Source organism: Limulus polyphemus, unplaced genomic scaffold (genome assembly GCF_000517525.1).
Source record: "Limulus polyphemus unplaced genomic scaffold, Limulus_polyphemus-2.1.2 Scaffold171, whole genome shotgun sequence".
NCBI classification, from domain to species: domain Eukaryota; kingdom Metazoa; phylum Arthropoda; class Merostomata; order Xiphosura; family Limulidae; genus Limulus; species Limulus polyphemus.
Window position 1 is genome coordinate 879,370 of NW_013665781.1, and position 18,736 is coordinate 898,105.

The 18,736-nt window shown below is 35.8% G+C and overlaps 1 protein-coding gene across 1 annotated transcript in view; it reads right to left on the reverse strand.

Annotated features, from left to right (window-relative positions):
* LOC106477924 (inactive tyrosine-protein kinase 7-like) overlaps window positions 1-18,736 on the reverse strand; it is an 82,439-nt gene that overhangs the window by 19,353 nt on the left and 44,350 nt on the right. Inside the window, exons 3-4 of the mRNA XM_013938441.2 lie at window positions 10,767-11,054; window positions 7,171-7,318 (exon numbers count right to left, since the gene is read on the reverse strand). Coding sequence (XP_013793895.2) covers window positions 7,171-7,318; window positions 10,767-11,054 — 436 coding nt within the window. The remainder of the gene's footprint in view (window positions 1-7,170; window positions 7,319-10,766; window positions 11,055-18,736) is intronic.

Here is an 18,736-nt window from a genome sequence, read left to right on the forward strand (position 1 = left end):
AAAAAAAAAAAAAAAAAAAAAAAAAATACAATATGAAAAAACGCGAAGTTATCAAAAAGAGCCCAGCCATATAAAGTAGAGATATCAGACACACAAGCCAAATGAGAAAAAACAATGAAAGCAACCTTTTAATCTACTATTACTTTTATTACTATTAGAAGTATTAATATTACTATAAGTTGTGCAACAACGTTCAAACTGTAACTCTCTTTATCACCATCTGCTGGAATCAAACGCATAAGAAGTTAGAAAAAAAAAAAAAAACTGGGGAAACCTTGACTCACACAACTTTTACAATCGTGCCTAACATAACTGTAAATATCCATATAAAAGTAAATAATGTTTAACAACTTGAACTTGAAGATAATGAATAAAATGAGAAACAACAGATAATCAAACAAGAAAGGGAATCCAGATGAAAAATTTTAGATTCTAAAACCAATCGCATGATTAATGAAATATCTTGTGTCATGGAATTATAAGTGGCCTATTATGTATTGATATACATCTTTGTGGATGCGAGAAAGCTAGATTATATAGATTTTCCCCACCAAAATTCATCATACTGGAGTAATAGCCTGCGAAGTGTAGTCTGTAACAGATATATAACTGGGAAAGATTTATGTAAGGATTCACTTCGGTGGATCCGAACCACAACACCAAGTACAAGGATGATCTGGGAAATATTTTCAAGCATACGCTCATGGGAACGCTGCATCGCATAAGCAATTACAGACTAATTTCAGCTATGCCTAATTTGTTGATCGCTGTTGCAATCTCACGTGCTCGAGATATAGCTAGCTATATTAAAGTTTTCTCTCATAGATGAAACTAGTTATAGAAAAATCAGTACTTTTTATTTTGCGTTGTTGATGAAATCTCCACAGAAAAAAAGGAAGGTCATAGTTCGATAAACGATACAACGCAAATGAATCATGTAGATTAAATATCAGTACTTTTTATATATTACAACGATAAGAAAATTAATCCTTTCTGCTTCTTTTACAAAGGAAATTTCATAAGGGATGGTTGGCTAATTTAAGCAGGAAATTCATACAAGCAATTTGGTGCATAAATACTTTTAAAAAAATAATTAAAAAACTGATGGGGACACCCCCCCCCCCATCGATAATTTTAGGCTTAAACCACAACAGCCAGACCATGACAACGCATAATGAAAAAGCTATTCCTCTTTTTCGATATCTGATTGTACAGTGTATTTCAAATCGGGACTTTATCAGTAACGTTAGTGTATACATACAGAGTATATCACAATCAAAGCAAACGATTCTGTACGTTTCTTCAGATTTAGTTATGTGTAATACCAGTCTCCTGGGTAACATTTTTATTGTATAGTTCACATTTCATTAACCCTAAGGTAAGATGTACAACTAACGACAATGATCGTAGAGAGGACAGGTCCCTTCCAACCAGGCTTCGCAGAGTGGGGAACAATACACAACATTTTTTTATTACGTGATTTGTTTTAAATATGGCTTTATGCTACAAACTAATTTTCAAAGATGGGATTCTAATTGCGTTATTCCTGTTAAGAAAGCAACCATAAGCATGCATAAAAATACGTTCTCTGAGTATCCCCTCATTTCAGACAATGGGCTAGTCCGAAAGAGCTAATACGATTCTCTTTTTACATAATTGGCTAAAGTAAATAAATATATAAATAAGAAAGAAGATGAGAAAATTACCATACTATTCATCTAGCTATACGTCAAAATTTGTTAAATTATTACAACAATCGTATCATTTTCTAGTCGGAAAACGATAAACATGATAGTAATTGGCGGCCTCTAGACCTTCGTAAGAGGCTCACTCTCCCCTCTTATGGAAACGGAAATGCACTCCCCCAACTTACTGTAAAGACAGGCGCCCTTGTGTATAATTCCCAACACGGCTGTTGTCTAGTTTGAATAACTAAAGAAATGTGCAACACTCGATAAGCTCTTAACGTGGAAAATGATATTGAAAATTTTAATCCTAGTGGCACGATTTTCACGGAAGTATCATGTGATAATAATCGAGAAGGCCGTCAATATTTCAACAATACATGTACTTTTCTATCTTAGGTCGTAAGTATCAAGTACTGATAGAGGGACGTGTGTCACGGGGTTGATTTTGCAAGGATAAAATTAACAAGCAAGCTATAAAGTGACACATTTTCGTAGACTTTGGATAGCCAATTACTTCGTAGACGCCCATTTCGATAATAGGTGTTATCCTCTAACAAACATGCGGTGTCTGTTCTCCAATAAGAACGGAAAGGAATTAAGTGATAATAACTATATGACACCAGCTTATCATAGTATTCAAACGTAGCGTTATTCTTCTCAGTCTATTGAACTTTTGTGAGGACCGCATTGCTGAGACGGCAAACTTAACGTCTTTCTGTACTATTTTAAATATTTACGAATTTAATAATTCGACATGCGTTTAATTATAGCACAAAATAAGTTTGATAGTCACGTTTTAAAATATTCCAGTATATAACCTGATAAACAGCGATTATATAAAATACGCTCTTAAACTAGGAAGCAACAAATATTATGATACTTGATAAAATGAAATGCCATAGAGGTTAACCCTTTACCAGTTTAATTTTTTTAACCTATAAAAATCGACATTTTAGGTGCCACAGCTATCTAGTAAACACTGAGAGATCGAGATGTAATAATAATAAAAAACAAACAAACATACCACTTAAGTATGTAATACGTCGTCGAATCTTCTATTTTACCGATATCAAATCAAGGACAACGTCCTCTCCCCTATCCCACAACTACAGTGATGTACTTACTGGTAGTCATTGTTGTGGTAACCGAAAAATTGCAGTCGTTAATGTGTTTTAATTCAATCTTGAACGAAAGTAGTTAATTCGTCTAATTTGACCAGTTATTCAGGAGCTATATAAAAATTCCTTCGTGGAATGTAGAAACTTACATAAAATAATTGTATAATAAATGTTCGAATAAGTATCAAATTAAAAAAAAGAACATTTTCATGGTCTAGACCCTTTATATTTATTTTCTTAATTTTCATCTTACTTTAATACTAATTTGTTATTACAGTAAACTGTGATTATCTTTTTACGGTAAAAGTCTATTGTGAATGATTATACAATTTATCTGCCATCAGACTAAATTGATAATGGCGTATGCGCACTGACACACGTTGGCCAAAAACAATACAAACATTTAAACCAGAAACATAGCTAACAACAGCACACATTGCAGTAACGTCTTCAAAACTAACTGTAATGATTTTGGACGATGATTTTTATACCTATAATCTAGTTAAGAATTTCCATCTTTTGTGGGTTCAAAAGTAAAGAGAACCTGAGAGATAAAAATACTGAACAAAATGGACGTCATAGAAACACAGTTTTAACACATGTTTCCTCGTTAATTCGTGAGGAGTAAAGGTTAAACCTAACTTAAGTTAAATTTCTTGGTCATTAACTGGTTTTGATCTCTGATTTAAATGACCCTCTTCGTGACGAAATGCTTTTCAAACTCTCAAGATAAGAATTTGTTTTTTAGTATGATCTTGTCTCCCACCCGATGGGGCAGCGGTAAATTTACACAATGCTAAAATTCCAAGTTAAAGTCTCTGTGGCAAACAGAGTGGAGATATCCCATTGTGTAGCTATGTCCTAAGAAAATATTAACAACTGTTCATTTTCAAAATCTCATTGTTCTCTTTCTTTGTGCCCCAAATTATAATCTCGTTGATAGACACTAAGTATAGGACTCTCCTGGGAGTCACTAAACCCCTGTTGTTAAGTTAATATTTGACAATATGCATTCTTTGAAAGATATCGATCTTCTATAAGTAAGACTTCTGAGAGTGATGAAGTTTGTACTCATACCGCTGATTTTGTTAACCGATTTGTTTTTCTAAACGTTTTTGTTTTTTTGTTGGAATTTTTTGTCATCTTCTTCAACTGTTATTTGAACCAGCGTTCGTTTAACTTAAAAATATCCTCTTTATGTTGTTCCTTTTGAATAAGAGACATCATCTATTAACAATCAAGTGAGCGCGGAATTGTTTTTTAGATTAGTATATGAACAGAAAAATTAATGGGAATGTTTGTAATTCTTTCGATTATTACACATAAAGTTAAAAAGTCTTGGGAAAATTTGTTTAAATTTCGCGCAAAGCCATACAAGGGCTATCTATCTGAGCTGTTTGAATACAGGGAAGATAGCTACTGCACCCACGACCCGAAAGTTCGAAACCAGTTTCTTCTGTGCCAGCGGGAAGAGAGTTGTGAACCATCTGATTCATACACTGGGCACGCTAACTATTGAGCCACACCCAGTCCAATTATTTTAAGAAAACGATTAGAATAAAGGCTTTTTCTAGTTAAGGAAAGTAAGTAAACGTGTTTTCTTATTTTATCTAGATATAAATATAGAAAAAGAGAGAGAGAATGAAAGAAAACCAGCACAACAGCTGCCAACAATGATTGTATTGTGAAAGATCTCCTTAGATCGGATTTCTTAGTAAAATGAAAAAGAGGTCCTTGAAGAGGTCGATGTTCTGGAACCGCTGGTTTTTTTCTATAGGACAAGGACTAGTTTGCAGCGGCAGCCTCAATGCCGACACATACATGGTTTCAAGTGAGCCCCCTGCTGAACGAGCTTGATAATTACCTCGTATGGTTTTAAAGTGAACTGTGCATCATCGTTGTATTTATTTTATCTTCTGTTAAGGGACCGAATGAGATTTCAAAAGCTTCTGCGGCTGTTACAATAGTACGGCATGGATCTTAGGTGCACCGTAAAAATACATGACAATGTTAAAAATTAAACAGTTTGGTAAAATGTTAATAACAACGGAAATTGGCATACAGCTTAACTAAACTATAGAGGTGAAGAAAATTTGAATCGATGATTTTTATAAACTAAACAGTTGTTATTAAGCACAAAGCTACACAAAGGGCTATCTGTGCTTTGCCCACCACGGGCATCGAAACCCGGTTTCTAGCAGTAGAAATCCACAGATATACTGCTGTGCCACTGAGGGACTATAAACTAAAACGAAGCTTTTTGATTAACACTGTCGATCATTGCGGTTTCTGAAGAAACGCTTCCACAAAATTTGTGCGTTTGTTGCAAGTTGTGAAACATAATTCAAATAACTAGGTTCCAAATTATAATTATTGACAATTATAACATTTCTGAGTAGTTAATTTAGCTTGTAAAAATTTTGCCACAATACCATAACAAATAAAAATTAACTATTTTTTCTGTAAAACCTATAATTAACCTTTTCAAGAAGATAAAGTATCTTCTTAATCAGATAGCATAAAATGAAATTACACTTTGAGAACAGCTATAACCTTTGAAGCTTTATTATCAGACTATTGAATAAAATCAAAATTTACCAAGTAGATTCATTAAGGAAAAGTACGGCACGTTAGCTAATTGGTTTCTATTTTCAGTACATCATACTTATATCTGCAGTAAAATTGGGTGTATTAAGTGTATTGGAAATGCGTTATATAATTCGATCTAAACTCAATTAAAGCATAACAAATAGACTTTTAACTTTGTGTTTTATGTAGCTAAGAAAATGTATCGTGCTTAAACTGATGGACGCAGGAACCGTCAGTGCAATGAAAACCCGTACACGCGATACATTTATTTAATACCAAGGACTAGCAACCGTGGCCCGGCATAGCCAGGTGGTTAGAGCGCTCGACTCTCATTCTGAGGGTCACGGGTTCGAATCCCCCTCAGCCGTGGGGGCATTATGATGTGACGTTATGGCATTAAGAGTAGCCCGAGAGCTGGCGGTGGGTGGTGATAACTAGCTGCCTTACTTCTAGTCTTACACTGTTAAATTAGGGACGGATAGCACATACAGCCCTTGTATAGCTTTGCGCAAAAATTCATAACAAACCAACTAGCAAACATACTACAGAGTTTCAGGCTAACGTACAGATAAAGAGCACTCCTGTTTTATTCAATCCAGTTTTAGACTACCATATTTACAAATAGCACCCCTGTTTTCTTCAACTCAGTTTCAGGTTAATATATCTTTAAAGAACAACCGTTTTGTTCAACCCAATATCAGATTAACGTTCTCATAAAGGAAGAGCACCCTTGTTTTGTACAATCCTGTTTTTTAGGATTTTCTAAAATTTTTCTTACAGCTTACAATTGACTATACTTACAAATAGTATCACAAATAGATGTGGAAAATGGAGTCATTTTTCATGGTTTTATTATCTTTCTCCTTAACTTAAGGAGTTATTTCTAATATTTATAATTGGTTTATTTTATTAATCTTTTCTTAATTCATAGGTTATTAGTGTAATGCATTCCTTAACTTACTGCTAAAATTCTGCTTACGGATTTATTTATCATATTTAATATTACTCTGCTCCTAGAATTCTCTAAAGATACTGTACTTGTCGAACTACCGCATATTAAAAATTATTCTGCTCCTACAATTATCAATGTTACTCTGCTTCTGGAAATAAAACTGAATATATCCTTCAACAACCACAGTTATATGGACGAATTAGAAAGATGAAAATGAAATCAGTAAACAAAGTTGAAAGTACTGTTAAGAAAATCCAAACCGATCTTCGCACAAACATTAACAATCAATGTTTTAATGTTATCTAAAACAGAAATGGAGTTGTTTAATTTCTGTCAAAATGATTTGATAGTCTTTATTAACAAAGAAAAAATATAAAAAAAGAACTGACAGTATTCAGTTCAACTTTACTCCTATAGCAAGCAAAATATTGAAAAAATTAACGTCTGTTTATTATCGCTGTAATTGTAAGACTAGAACTGTTTCGGCGAATTCTTTTGTTATGAAATGGTTCATTTGCATATTCCCAACAAGTTGTATATAATTTCTGCAATACATCCATCTGTGAAAACTTGTATTTCGCCTGAAAGGTTTCAATGAACTTTATCAGTCCAGCTTGTTCGTCACGCGGACGAAATTCTGTCAAATCTTTTTGATATTTTTAATTTACCTTCGTTTTCTTTAGTGATTAATGTATAACCTTTCCTCCTTCTAATTTTCCTTAAACAAACAAACAAACAAAAAAAAAACAAAGTACAGTAAATCTGAATCAGTTAGGTATTATATCCCAAATACAACTAATTTTATGAATGAAGACAAATTTACCTGGAACCATTGTTTAAAGGGACGTCTTCTTTAGGAGCGTACCATTCTACAGCAGCGGCGTTCCGATAAACACAGTTAAACATGCCAGAATCTCCATCCTTTACGATGATGTCTTGGGGTAATTCTATTATCCTTGCCGTCTTTTCACCTATAAGAGTAAAACAATTAGCCACGTGGTTTACTCCATTAGATGACACCTTATATCAGAAACTAGATTTATTACGTTTAACTCTTTGAAAGGAACTGTAACGAGCTTGAAAATACAAAGAATTTCATCAAAACTTAAAACATTCGTCATATTCGTATGCTAACCAGTAGCTTCAAGTGAAACTACCAAAAATCTGCACAAGCAGGATGTGTGAACCGATGTACGCACATAATATTTTTTTAACTCCTCTGAAATGTCTACATTTTAGCAGCTCTGTCTAATCACCTAACAGAGGAGTCCCTTTGAACTGATAGACTAGAGGGAAAACAGCTAGTAAACACCACCCAACGCCAACTCTTGGGCTACTTTAATGGGGTTTGACTGCTACTCTTATAACGCATTGATGGCCACAAATTGCAGGGCGTGATTTTGCGACAACGGAACGTAAACTGTGGTCCCCCAGATCCATAATTTGACACGTTAACCATTTGACCATGCCAGACCCTTCTGTTATCGAAATGATCTGCACGCTGACTAATAAACTATCTAATCGATAGCTTGAGTTACTCCACAAAATAATCTCGTGCTAAGCCATTAGACGCACCGCATGTATAAAGATAATCTCGTGGTAAGGTCATTAGACGCACCGCATGTATCAAGATAGTCTCGTGGTAAGGTCATTAGACGCACCGCATGTATCAAGATAATATCGTGGTAAGCCATTAGACGCACCGCATGTATCAAGATAATCTCGTTGTAAGTCATTAGACGCACCGCATGAATCAAGATAATCTCGTGGTAAGGTCATTAGACGCACCGCATGTATCAAGATAATCTCGTGGTAAGGTCATTAGACGCACCGCATGTATCAAGATAATCTCGTGGTAAGGTCATTAGACGCACCGCATGTATCAAGATAATCTCGTGGTAAGTCATTAGACGCACCGCATGTATCAAGATAATCTCGTGGTAGTCATTAGACGCACCGCATGAATCAAGATAATCTCGTGGTAAGGTCATTAGACGCATCGCATGTATCAAGATAATCTCGTGGTAAGTCATTAGACGCACCGTATGTATCAAGATAATCTCGTGGTAAGTCATTAGACGCACCGCATGTATCAAGATAATCTCGTGGTAAGTCATTAGACGCACCGCATGAATCAAGATAATCTCGTGGTGAGGTCATTAGACTCACCGCATGTATCAAGATAATCTCGTGGTAAGTCATTAGACGCACCGCATGTATTAAGATAATCTCGTGGTTAGGTCATTAGACGCACCGCATGTATCAAGTTTTATTGTGGTCACGCGGCACTTGAAAAAAAAGTAAACAACTCATCCTAACTGGTAGTAAAAATGTCAAAACTTAACATGTGGGATTCTTGGAGTTCATTGGTATTTTAGTCATTGAAATACTGATTATAGATCGGTGGTTCCCAACCGTTGATCCGTGAATCAGTGCGGGTTGGCAGAAACATCCAGTGAAAATATAATTAATAACCCTTAATAAATAACCGTATTATTAAAATTATATATTTTTCAAAGTTGTTTTTACAACCTCGTGTAGAGTTATTTGCAGTCTACATACTTCGTATCTACAGGTCATATACTATAGTATAGACCTGTATACCTCTAACGGTTTGGAACCACTATTTCAGATTACACTATGCCATCCGGCATGTCTGTAGACTTACAACGCTAAAAACCGGGTTTCGATACCCGTGGTGGGCAGAGCACACACAGCCCATTGTGTAGCTTTGTGCTTAACTTCAAACAAACTATACCATCCTTTCTCGCAAAGAGAAAAATCCACAACTGTTTATTTGTTGTTAAGCGCAAAGCTACACGATGGGCTAACCGTACTGTGATCACCGCGAATATAGAAACCCAGTTTTTAGCGGCGTGAGTCCATAAGTGATAGGTTTAGTTTTGATTTGTAACGGTTGGGTTTGGATTATTTTGAATTTCGCGCAAGGCTACACGAGGGCTAGCTGTCCCTAATTTAGCAGTGTAAGACTAGAGGGAAGGCAGCTAGTCATCACCACCCACCGCCAACTCTTGGGCTACTCTTTTACCAACGAATAATGGGATTAACCGTAACCTTATAACGCCCCCACGGCTGAAAGAGCGAGCATGTTTGGTGGGACTGGGATTAGAGCCTGCGACACTCAGATTGCGAGTCGAGCGCCCTAACCACCTGGCTAGTAATGGTTGATACCCTTACTATTCTTCATAAACTGGATATGGTAAAACAATTTTACAATACTTGAGCGTCCAGGAAACAAAATTTGGGAACCGGGCAGTTTGGATTCTGACTGATTTGTTCAACCAGTAGGGCCGGCGAAGGTTAAATGACGCCCCGGGGTGGACAAAAACTAGCAGCAGTCACTGTTTGAAAATTCACACTACCCTAGTCCTCTGTGTGGACGGACTGTTTGTTCTACCAACTACACTTTCTGTGTGCGTTTGTTTTGTATGTAATTTATGAACGACCGATTAATGTCACAGAAAAGTTTCATAGCGTAAAGAATTTATATTATTGATAACACTGTTATTACCGTTCCAGTAGACTTCGTGGAGGTTAAATTCAAATTAACTTCTGATCAAAGCAGGCTACGAACACAGAATGCATTTTACGTCAGTTGAGTACTCCCACTGTTGGTGATATTTTTGGCCGTAATCCCAATAATAATTCACATTTGAGAGAAGTTTCTTGAAATAATAGCAAAGTGCTAAATTTTGAAAGTTTCATTGTAAAGGTTTTTTTTTTATGGATTGACCATTATTCCCACCGCACAGCCGAGATTTGTGACGACACATTATTTGAAGATGGCGGTTACCCAAGTCGAGTTCCCGGACAGCTGACAAACAATGGGGAGGACAAGAGAACTACGTAAGTCTGTTTTCTACACATAATGAAATACTGGACGAATATTTAGTACGAACTGATTCATGATACGGACAAGGTAGTCGAATGATTAACAATACAACCACAGAAGTGATGAATCGCAACATACCTAATGAATGTTTCGGAATATACACATTCCATCTTTAGCAACGTTCATTATATATATATATATAGTTATTCTTCACTATCGAGGTTGTATAGTTCGTCACCAGTAAAAATAATTTTATTTGGTATTAATACTGAACAAGAATTAAAATTTACAATTGCAAATTTTAAGCATTTCTTTCCAATTACTTTCTTAAATTAATATTTAACTTTGAACCTTAAAAATCTGGCGCCCTCAAACATTTAGCTCCTCGTTTGTACCCCACGCCGATCTTTGTTCAAGACAAAACACTGGAATCTTGGTAAAAAAAAAATTAATAAAATGGTAAACATTATCTTGGAAAAACACAAGTTATGAAACTATCCCAATGATACAAACACTATATTATCTTATAGATTTGAATCTCTGGGCTCTTGAATAGTCAATCTTACTTTGGAGAATAACGGGGAAATTTTCAGCGCTGTCTACTGTTCCGGCATCGTTGACACCTCGACAGGAAAATATTCCGTTATCTGCCACATTCAAGTTATTTATGTGAAGACGTTTGTTGCGGAAGGATACACGTTCGTTTCGAAAGAGTCTGTTACCGTTATGAAACCACTGATACGTGATTTCTGGGTTTCCATCTGCCTTGCACCGCAGGACCATGTCTCCCCCAATAAAAAGTTCTTCTGGGGTCTTGGGTGAGTGTAGCTGTACTTTAGCCTTGTCCCCAATCCCTACGATCAGAAAGAAAAACAAATAGTCAACTCGTGCCATCAAAGTTCTTGTGCGGTTAAGATCTTAGAAATACCGCGACATAAATCCACTTGTCACACAATCACTAAGATAAACAAAGGTGTCAATATGGATTAACTAGTATTTTCACTGATTTGAAAAACAAAATATAAAAGCTAATTTAAATTAAGGGCGTCCATTGAAGAAAGTAAACATTTATTTTTGGTTCTACTCATAGTTGATTAACTGCAAACTGCGAAAGTAACGTTAACATATATATGTTGTTATTCGTCACTCCTGTGGTTGCACTGTTCTTTATCAATAGAAACAATTTCGTATTAACCCTGAATAAGAATTAGATTAAATGGTTAATAAAAATCAACACTTCATTGATTGGGTATTCGTCATACAAACGCTATATAACAATTAAGACTTAAAAATTAAAAGTTAAGACTGCTACAAAGAGTTTAAATATCATTTTGTTCTTTTCTCAACAACTTCTACAAAAAATAATCTAAAATATATAAGATAATACATTTTATATAAACAGACTTCGTTGTAAACAGTACTGGAAACATCTATTTCTACAGTGCTACTCATCACCAGCGATGTGGGTTATAGTGTGGACTAGTGGTTAACGTATTATACTGGTGTTATGGCGAAAAGCACGAAGGCTATCTGCGCCACGCGAGACGTGGATGCGTTAAAGAAGATACACCAAATCCTGCTAACCAATAAAGAGAAGTCGCTTCAGGCGGTGGGTGCTACGGACTGTGATCAAACATGTCTATATATGTAGTTTCGGGCAGGGCTACATAAAAGGCTATCCGCGCAAAGTCTTCCCAAATTTTGAACTGATAGACTAAACTGAATGCAGCTGGTCAACAGCACTCAACCCCCTGCCAAATTTCACAGTCACTTTTACAGCACGGTCACAAAGTGCAGAGCACGATTCTGCAGCAGCGGGATGAGCCATGAACCTTCCCGTCATGCTGACGCAAAAGTCGCGCCTGATCCAAAAACGAAATATTGATAAGGTATTGACATATTGTAATGAAATAAACATCACAGATATATATACACACAAACAATATCTTATTGACTCAAACTTTCTTTCTTCGTATTCCAGAACAATACACTCTTTGGCAATTTCCTACTTAAGTCAACATGAAAAAGCCAAATTTCGTAATTCCAGGAGATGAAAACTTTAATTGTCGCATTTAAGTATCTTTTAGCCGATTTTAATAGTGTCACAAAACAACGTAAATTATTACTATTACAGTTATAAAACACGCAAAAAAAAAATGTCATTCTATGAAAGCCATTTTCCGTGTACAGACAAGAAAACTCAACTATATAATATGAATGTATATTTCAAGGAGAACAAAACAGGAACGTATTTATACAGAAAAGTATGGAAAAATGATAAAATATATTCCACACCTAGGTGAACGTGCTGAATAACAGAAGAAGCCAGCATCATACAACACAACAGGATTACAATGTATGTTTCGGTCTGAAGTAAACATATATATGTATTATACAAATATATCATACACGAAACAAAATGAGAAGCGTTAGTTACTACGGTGAAATGATAACGGCTCGTGAGACACGAATAGCATTTTTATCATAAAAAAAAGCGGTTTATTCAAAACCGGAAAAAAAAGAAACCAAGGCAAAAACACTGTCCGCGGCATTATTAAGTAATCCTTTCACAAAGAGTCAATAAAAATGCAAATTTAAGAAGCTTACAGAACCTACTTACACTAACTAAGTGAACTCGACAATAAGGAAAACACGACTATTTTCTTACGACTATTTTCTTACGGCGTATGGCAGTTAATCTCAAAAAGATCTTGACCTTTTATGAATAACTAAGGCTTAAGTTATGCCGTGTGATCAAGCCAGGCAACAGACAAGAAATAACCTAACGTTAATTACTCGTATCTTGGGATTATCTTCACAATAACCTTTATAAACGAGATTTTAACATTTTGAGTGAGAGTAAAATAATAATAATAATAACCAATAAGGTTTTTTGACGTTTCTAAAGCTGACCCTCATGAAGATTAATTATTGGGAAAAGATCCATATTTCAACCAAATTATCTGACAAATTAATAGTTTGATCTTCGTTTGAAACCGATTTTTAGGGTTATATTCAGTAATCTTTTGTAAAGGATAAGAATGGAAGAAATACAATTTTACAAATGTTGGTTCGAAAGAAATACAATGGTATAACAGCGCTTCAATCCACACACGTAAGCATATACAATGGAACAACGTACGTTAACTAAGAAACTTTCTGTCAAACTTGGTGCAATCTTGTAACACAAAACAGCCATAAAAAACATTTAATTTTTAAAGCGGAGAAAACGAGTAAGTCGATCATCCTTTCCTCAAGAGACACACACATATCACAGAACATCTTTTTAAAAAGATTAGTAGAATTATGTATATGATATTAAACACCACTGTTTGAGATAAAAAAAGGAAAAGCATGCATGATGGTTTTAACCATTGTTTTGTATATAGTAGTCGAATTAACTACTTTCTACTATATTTATAGCTTTTGTTTTCAGTATCATTTTAATTCATAGAGAAACCTCACTGATATTAATTTTAGGTCTGAATTATAAAGATTCAGTTCAACAATTGTTCCATAAAATTAACATATTAAACATTTGGGTATTTTTATGTAAGAGACTGAAAAATAAAGTAATTAATATAGCTAGATTTTTAAAACTATTCAAAAATAGAAAAGAAATTCATAGTTAGGAAACAAAGATTAACAGATTTACATATATCATTATTTAAAAAATCAATAGGCCAATTATCGATAACTCGTGGATGAGTGAAAATATGGAACAAAAAGTTAAGTTGTAAATATCATATACTAAGTAAGTGTAATAATCAAACTAAAATTATTTTGGATAAAACTAAATAGCATTATTTGATAGTCGGAAGCCATTAAAAATTATATGTTTATTTAACATTGATCCCCCCCCCCCCCCAGTGTCTTAATTTCAACAATATATCTTTAATAATAGCTTGTTATTTGAGCGTGTGCTTTAGCCCCCCAGTGGTACAGCGGTATGTCTGCAGACTTACCACGCTAGAAACCGGGTTTCGATACACGTGGTGGGCAGAGCACAGATAACCCATTGTGTAGCTTTGTGCTTAACTACAAACAACAACAATAACATTGATTTTGTAGAGGATACATGTTGTATAACCAATTGTTTGCTTTTTATGTATTCCCTTTTCACCTACAAGTACGTTTGTTGCTACAGGTTTTTCATTTGTATTTTGTTGTAAGTGAATAAAAAAATGTTTAATGTTTTAATGTTTAATATGCATCTGTACAGTAAAAAAAAGCTACAAAGCTTTGTATATAAAGTTAAGCTCGACAATGAAAGAGAGAAAGCGGATGATTACGTTTTTAGCGAGTCATACCTCACCAAGTAAGGCATATAATTCTAAGCTGGAGAACATAAAAAACGTCAAATGTTTTAATTTATGTACGTGTACCGCGGCGGATCTCTCCTGTTTTTCACTGATTTCACGCTAGGTGGTTCCTTACCAGCTTTCATATAACTTGGAAAAATACACGTTAAACTATAAATGTTAGAAGTAAAGTACAGTTCGCGAAAAGCACATGTAATAAACCAGGATAACGTTATATGGTTTCATGCAGACCAAACTGAATCGTCTTGAAATTCTTCCCCATTAAACTGATCTAATCGATCACACAGTACTATATGCTTGAGTTTTTATGGCCTTTAGACAGTGTGCGTGTTACTTACAATACTGGCATAAAAATATTTTAATTCTCACATAAGATACGATATCATATCTACTGGGTTTCAACGACATTAACCTTTCGTTAAACTGAATATTGGAAAATGTATAATATAAAAAAATGTTTGTAGAAACAGCTAAAAAGAATTACAGCAGTCATAAGACAAGCGTACGTTTCAGCGCTTTCAAAAAATAATGAACTAAATGTCACGTGATTCAAGTGCCGACCTCTGGCTAATGTTCATTATAAATATACTTGCAGTATTAATTTGTGAGTTTTAATTATTAGTTATTGAAACTTGTACCGCTAATTTTCCAACTTCAATAATAATGTTACATAAACTTAGTATCAAATTTAATAAGTTCTCCTAATTCGATTAGCAACCGTTGAGGTGAAAAGTTCGCGAATTTTAGTTTGCATGTTAGGCCTAAAAGTAATCCATTTTCAAAGAAAGAAATATCACATGCCAAGACAAACAATCACTACATACATATCAGTTACGAAGTTTGCCTACGTCTCTGGGGTAGGTTGTTTTTGTAATGAGAACACACAATGCTCTCAGAAACGTACCTTTGAATTTAGTTTCTATCGCAGGTTTTAAATAACTCCAAATTACAGGTTTCATCTTTCGTAAAACATATGCAACAGGAAAAATATTGTTGATATTTCACAGTTTTTGGTGACCGTTTAAAAAGGTACACCTATTAGCTGGTCATACAACAGTTGTTGAATGTAGATGACACAGGCCTGCGATGGTTTTATTGGCTTGAGATGTTTACATGTTCTACGGTAATTTCTGTACGCTGAATCCGAAAATGCTATTTATTTTTCTCCATCACGTACAGATTTTTCATAAAACGTCATATGTACTTTTACATAACAGAATCATTTTCATTGAAATCGGGTCTCATTTTGTTATGCTTAAAATGTTGACAGCTACTGGATATAAATTTCTCTAGATCAATCGCGACGTGAGAGTCTTATCGATTGTTCTAGAACCCACGAGAAACACACCGCTAGTATATAAACAGATAATAGGCCGCATAATTTTTTTTTGCCTTCCTGATTTGTAAAGTATCCTTACGTTATAGAAAAAAATGAATATTATTTTCGAATCTGCGTAGCCGAATTTTGGAAAATACGTTATTAAAACCAAATCAACTTTTATAAAGTTTAAATTCGCAAGCATGTGTTATTGTAGTATTGTGGTTTTCCCTTTTCATATATATCTACAGATTTTTATTTTTCAGGCAAAAAAGTATCATTTAAATTCTTGTTTGTTTGCTGTTAAGCACACAGCTATATAACGGGCTATCTTTACTCTTTCCATTACGGGTATCAAAACCCGATTTTTAGCGTTTAATTCCTCCGACTTACCACTGAGCCACCGGGTGGGCTAATTTTTCATTTTGAACCATAAATTCACATCTACGAGATTCTAATTCTATTTTGGTATGATTTAAAACTTTTGAATAATAAAATATTATTTTCAAATTTTATGCAGATGATATGGTAATTTTGTTCATTTAAGAACACCTAACCAAACAACAACACACGCAAACGGCTGTATAGTTGGCAATAATAATGTTACGACAGCGGAAGTCAGCAACAGTGGCAAGAAGAACAAGGAGAGAGAGTACAACATCAGCATGAAGTACAAGTGGAAAAGATTAGTAAATTTCAAAGTGAATTAAATACATGAAAATACGATTTACTGTCTTTTACACAGGGAGGATATATTAGCCATGGATCTAATCAGCCCCAGACAACAGGAAGCCCCTTCCAACCCTGCAGCTAAACCCTAATGCAGACATCTTCAATAGGGGTGATCTAGTGCGAAGGAAGCCACAGGAATTCGATGGGAAGGCACCATGGGATGTATATATATAGAGCACAATTTGAGCTCCTGGCAAAAATGAATAGATGGACAGAGGAGCAGAAAGCAGTGTACCTGGCAACGAGCCTGAAGAGACAACCACTGAAAATTCTTGGACAGTTGTCAGTAGACAACAGGCACAACTATAGAGCACTGGAAGCTGCTCTAGAAATCAGGTATCGAACTCAAAACCAGTCCGAAATCTACAGGGCTAAGTTTAGGACTAGAGTCCCTGCTAAAGGGGAGAGCCTGCAAGAGCTGGCACAGGATTTGAAAAGGCCTACCCAACTGCACCACCCGATGTCCTCAAGATGATGCTGAGGGATCAATTTGTAGATGCCTTGGACAGTCCACAAATGGATGATGTACCTGGATGATGTCATTGTGTTTGCAGCAAGATTTGATGAGGAAGTATCCCGGCTAGAGGAAGTATTCAAGCGTTTGAAAGCAGCAAACTTCAAACTCCATCCCAAGAAATGCCACTTGTAACAGAAAGAGGTGCTTTACTTGAGTCACATTTTAAGAGAGCATGGGTGCGACTGATCCTGACAAGGTGAAAGCAGTGTGTGTGATTGGTCAACACCAGACAATGTGGGAGAGTTAAGAAGTTTCTAGGGGCTCTGTACCTATTACCGGGAGTTTGTGAAGGACTTTGCAACTGTAGCTGCTCCACTGCATGATTTGACAAAAAAAGGCCAGAAGTTTGAAAGGACAGTTTCTTGCCAGCATGCTTTCAGGACATTGAAAGAAAAATTGGCCTCAGCTCCAATTTTAAAGCTTCCAAATCCCTCACTGCCGTACATACTGGATTGTAATGCTAGTAATGTTGGAATTGGAGGAGTGTTATCTCAGAAAGTGGGTGAAAACGAACATGTGGTGGCCTACTTCAGTAGGGTCCTGAGTAGACCAGAGAAGAACTACTGTGTAACACGGAGGGAACTCCTTGCTATAGTAAAGAGTCTGACATATTTCCATCCTTATCTCTATGGCACCAGGTTTACCATCAAGACAGACCATGCTGCATTACGCTGGTTAAGATCATTAAAGAACCCAGAAGGACTACTGGCACGTTTGATCGGAAAGATAGACCAATATAATTATGATATTGAATACAGAGAAGGAAAATTCCATGGTAATGCTGATGGACTGAGCCGAAGACCCTGCAAAAATGACTGCAGACATTGCTGCAAAAGAGAGGTTGAACTAACCAGGTGCCATCAAGCTGAAGTCAAAGTGACTGAAGGAGTAGATGATGGTGAAGTGGAACCAAGTTTAGATATTAAAGCAGAACAGGAGAAAGACCAAGATTTGAAGCCAATAATTGATTTTCTAAAAACAAGTGTTTTGCGCCCTGCTTGGGAGAAGGTGTCTAGTCTAAGCCCTGTGACAAAGAACTATTGGGCACAATGGGACCAGTTGAAGCTTGAAGATGGTATTCTTCTCTGGAGATGGGAAAGTGACGACCTGGCAAACAGTTATACCGAGAAAGTTACGGGAAGTTGTGCTGCGTCAACCCCATGATAGTTTAACAGGAGGACATCTCGGAGTTAAGAAGACATTGAGTCTCCTACGACAGATATTTTACTGAATAGGTATCAGGCAAGATGTGGAAGAATGGTGCAGGACATGCAATACATGTTGTGCTAAAAGGGGACCTAAGCATAAAGGACGTGCTCTAATGAAGTTATATCAAGTTGGCACACCAATGGAAAGAGTAGCTGTTGACATTGCTGGTCCTTTGCCCCAAACTTGTGCTGGAAAGAGGTACATTTGTGTGGTGATGGATTATTTCACCAAGTGGCCTGAGGCATATGTAATACCAAATCAGGAAGCTACAACTGTAGCTTTGGCTATTAGTGATTTCATTCTTCAGTTTGGTATGCCATACGAACTGCATTTGGATCAAGGCCGTAACTTTGCTGCAAGTTGTTTGTCATCCAAAAGACCAGGGCAACGCCACTTCACCCACAGTCTGATGGGATGGTAGAAAAGTACAATTGGACA